Below are 1,740 nucleotides of genomic sequence, written 5' to 3' on the forward strand. Positions count from 1 at the left end.
AATGACCTCTGTTACTGTTACTCTGTCTGAAAATCAGGATGTTCTATTACTGTCTTAGGATATGGAGTGCATAGAATTTGTTTTGAAGATTCTAGAAAACCAAACAGTCTATGATTCAATAGAGAATTGCACCCCACAGACCTGTTTCGTTTCTTTATTTAAATCTATAATTTTTGTCTGTGAAATTGATCGATTTGAATTAGTCGAGTAATTTCTCAAGTGAATATTTCATCTCCTACTCTCTCAACTCGACCAAAAAATTCCATGACAAAAGTCATGACCACAAACCATCGAACTCCAATTCAGAAATCAAACCAAATTCGACGTTCTGTCACTGATCAATGTCATGGACTGATTCGTAGTGATTTTTCCATTTCCAAATTAGGTGTATACTTTACCAAAAACGAAAGATGTCAGAACCAGATCTGATATCCCAGAAAACCCTGTCCACCACACAGGATGATGCAATGGTGATGGATGACATTTCTTCAGGAGATGAGAATTCGATAGTGGGTGAGAAACCAGTATTATTTAGTTGAAAATTATCATCGAAGATTATGAATATCTAGTGCACTGCGGTCTTGCTTGCTCGAATGCAGCATCTCCTCAGGTCTCTAACCATTATCCTGACAACTCCCAGTACTTCATGGATATCACAAGGCTGTAGGAATCTTGCAGATAGTTGTGATGGCCTTTAACCTTTCACCAAGTGTTCCTTTCCATTGAGAAACCTACGCCACTATTTGAATAAGGAATGATATCAGCCTTTCATAGATGAAACTGCCTTCTAATCTCCCTCCTCTCTTATTTCAACCCCATTTTCAGATAAGAGATCCTACGGGAAATACATACGAGAACCGGACTTGGTGTCCGACCAAATAGCCCCATGTCGCACCTACGTATCCCCGCAAGATATGCAGAAGTGGTTCGGAGACCTGGAGCACAAACAAGATGGCAAGATGACGGCGAAAGAACTGCAGCAGGCCTTCGAAATCTTCCAAGGACGCTATTTCTCGGACAGCGCTTGCAAATTCGTGGTCAGGCTGTTCGATCTGGATCAGAACGGCGGACTGGACATCAGAGAGTTCGAACTCTTGTACTACTACATCAAGCAATGGGTGACTGCCTTCAACGCTTACGACAAGGAGAGGACTGGTTTGCTGGACGAAGGTCAGCTGGATTTCGCCTTGAAACACATGGATATCCATTTTTCGCCGGAGTTTATACGTTATCTGATCCAGAGGACCAATCCGAACGCTACCAAGATGCCGCTGGATAAGTACATAGTCACATGCATTCAGATCCAGAGGTACACCGACGAGTTCAAACAGAGAGACACTGAATTCACAGGGCATATCAACGTTAAGTATGAGGACTTCCTGGAGATGGTCATGAGATGCAGCGTTATTTAGTTTTGTCTCGATTAAAGTTTTGTCAGTTTTACCTGTCTTTTTTTTCAATTGCCAGTGTATTCCTTTTGTTGGCTAGAAGAGAATTTTTTGAGAAAAATCATTCTTATGGCTTTCTTGTCTTTTTTACTCAGGTAAGGTACAATTTTCTTGTGGGAGGGACTCAAACGCTGAAAAAAACTTCCTGGTTGAAGTAGGTTAGGTTAGATTAGATTAGATCGGTTTAGGTTAGGTTTGGTTAGAGAGGGTAAAGGTTTGAATAGGTTAGCTAAGGTTGGGTTAGATTGTAGGATAGAAAGAGGACCATAGCTTTCCTGTAAATTTCGATTCA

General features: G+C 41.1%; 1 protein-coding gene across 1 annotated transcript; it reads left to right on the forward strand.

The window, feature by feature from the left end:
- The first annotated feature begins 304 nt into the window (after positions 1–304).
- On the forward strand, positions 305–1,443 carry LOC123318955 (peflin-like). The gene is made up of 2 exons (XM_044905738.1): positions 305–513; positions 826–1,443. Exons 1-2 carry the CDS (start codon positions 411–413, stop codon positions 1,410–1,412), a joined length of 690 nt encoding a protein of 229 aa, XP_044761673.1. The 5' UTR covers positions 305–410; the 3' UTR covers positions 1,413–1,443.
- The last annotated feature ends 297 nt before the right edge of the window (positions 1,444–1,740 follow it).

Source organism: Coccinella septempunctata, chromosome 8 (genome assembly GCF_907165205.1).
Source record: "Coccinella septempunctata chromosome 8, icCocSept1.1, whole genome shotgun sequence".
NCBI classification, from domain to species: domain Eukaryota; kingdom Metazoa; phylum Arthropoda; class Insecta; order Coleoptera; family Coccinellidae; genus Coccinella; species Coccinella septempunctata.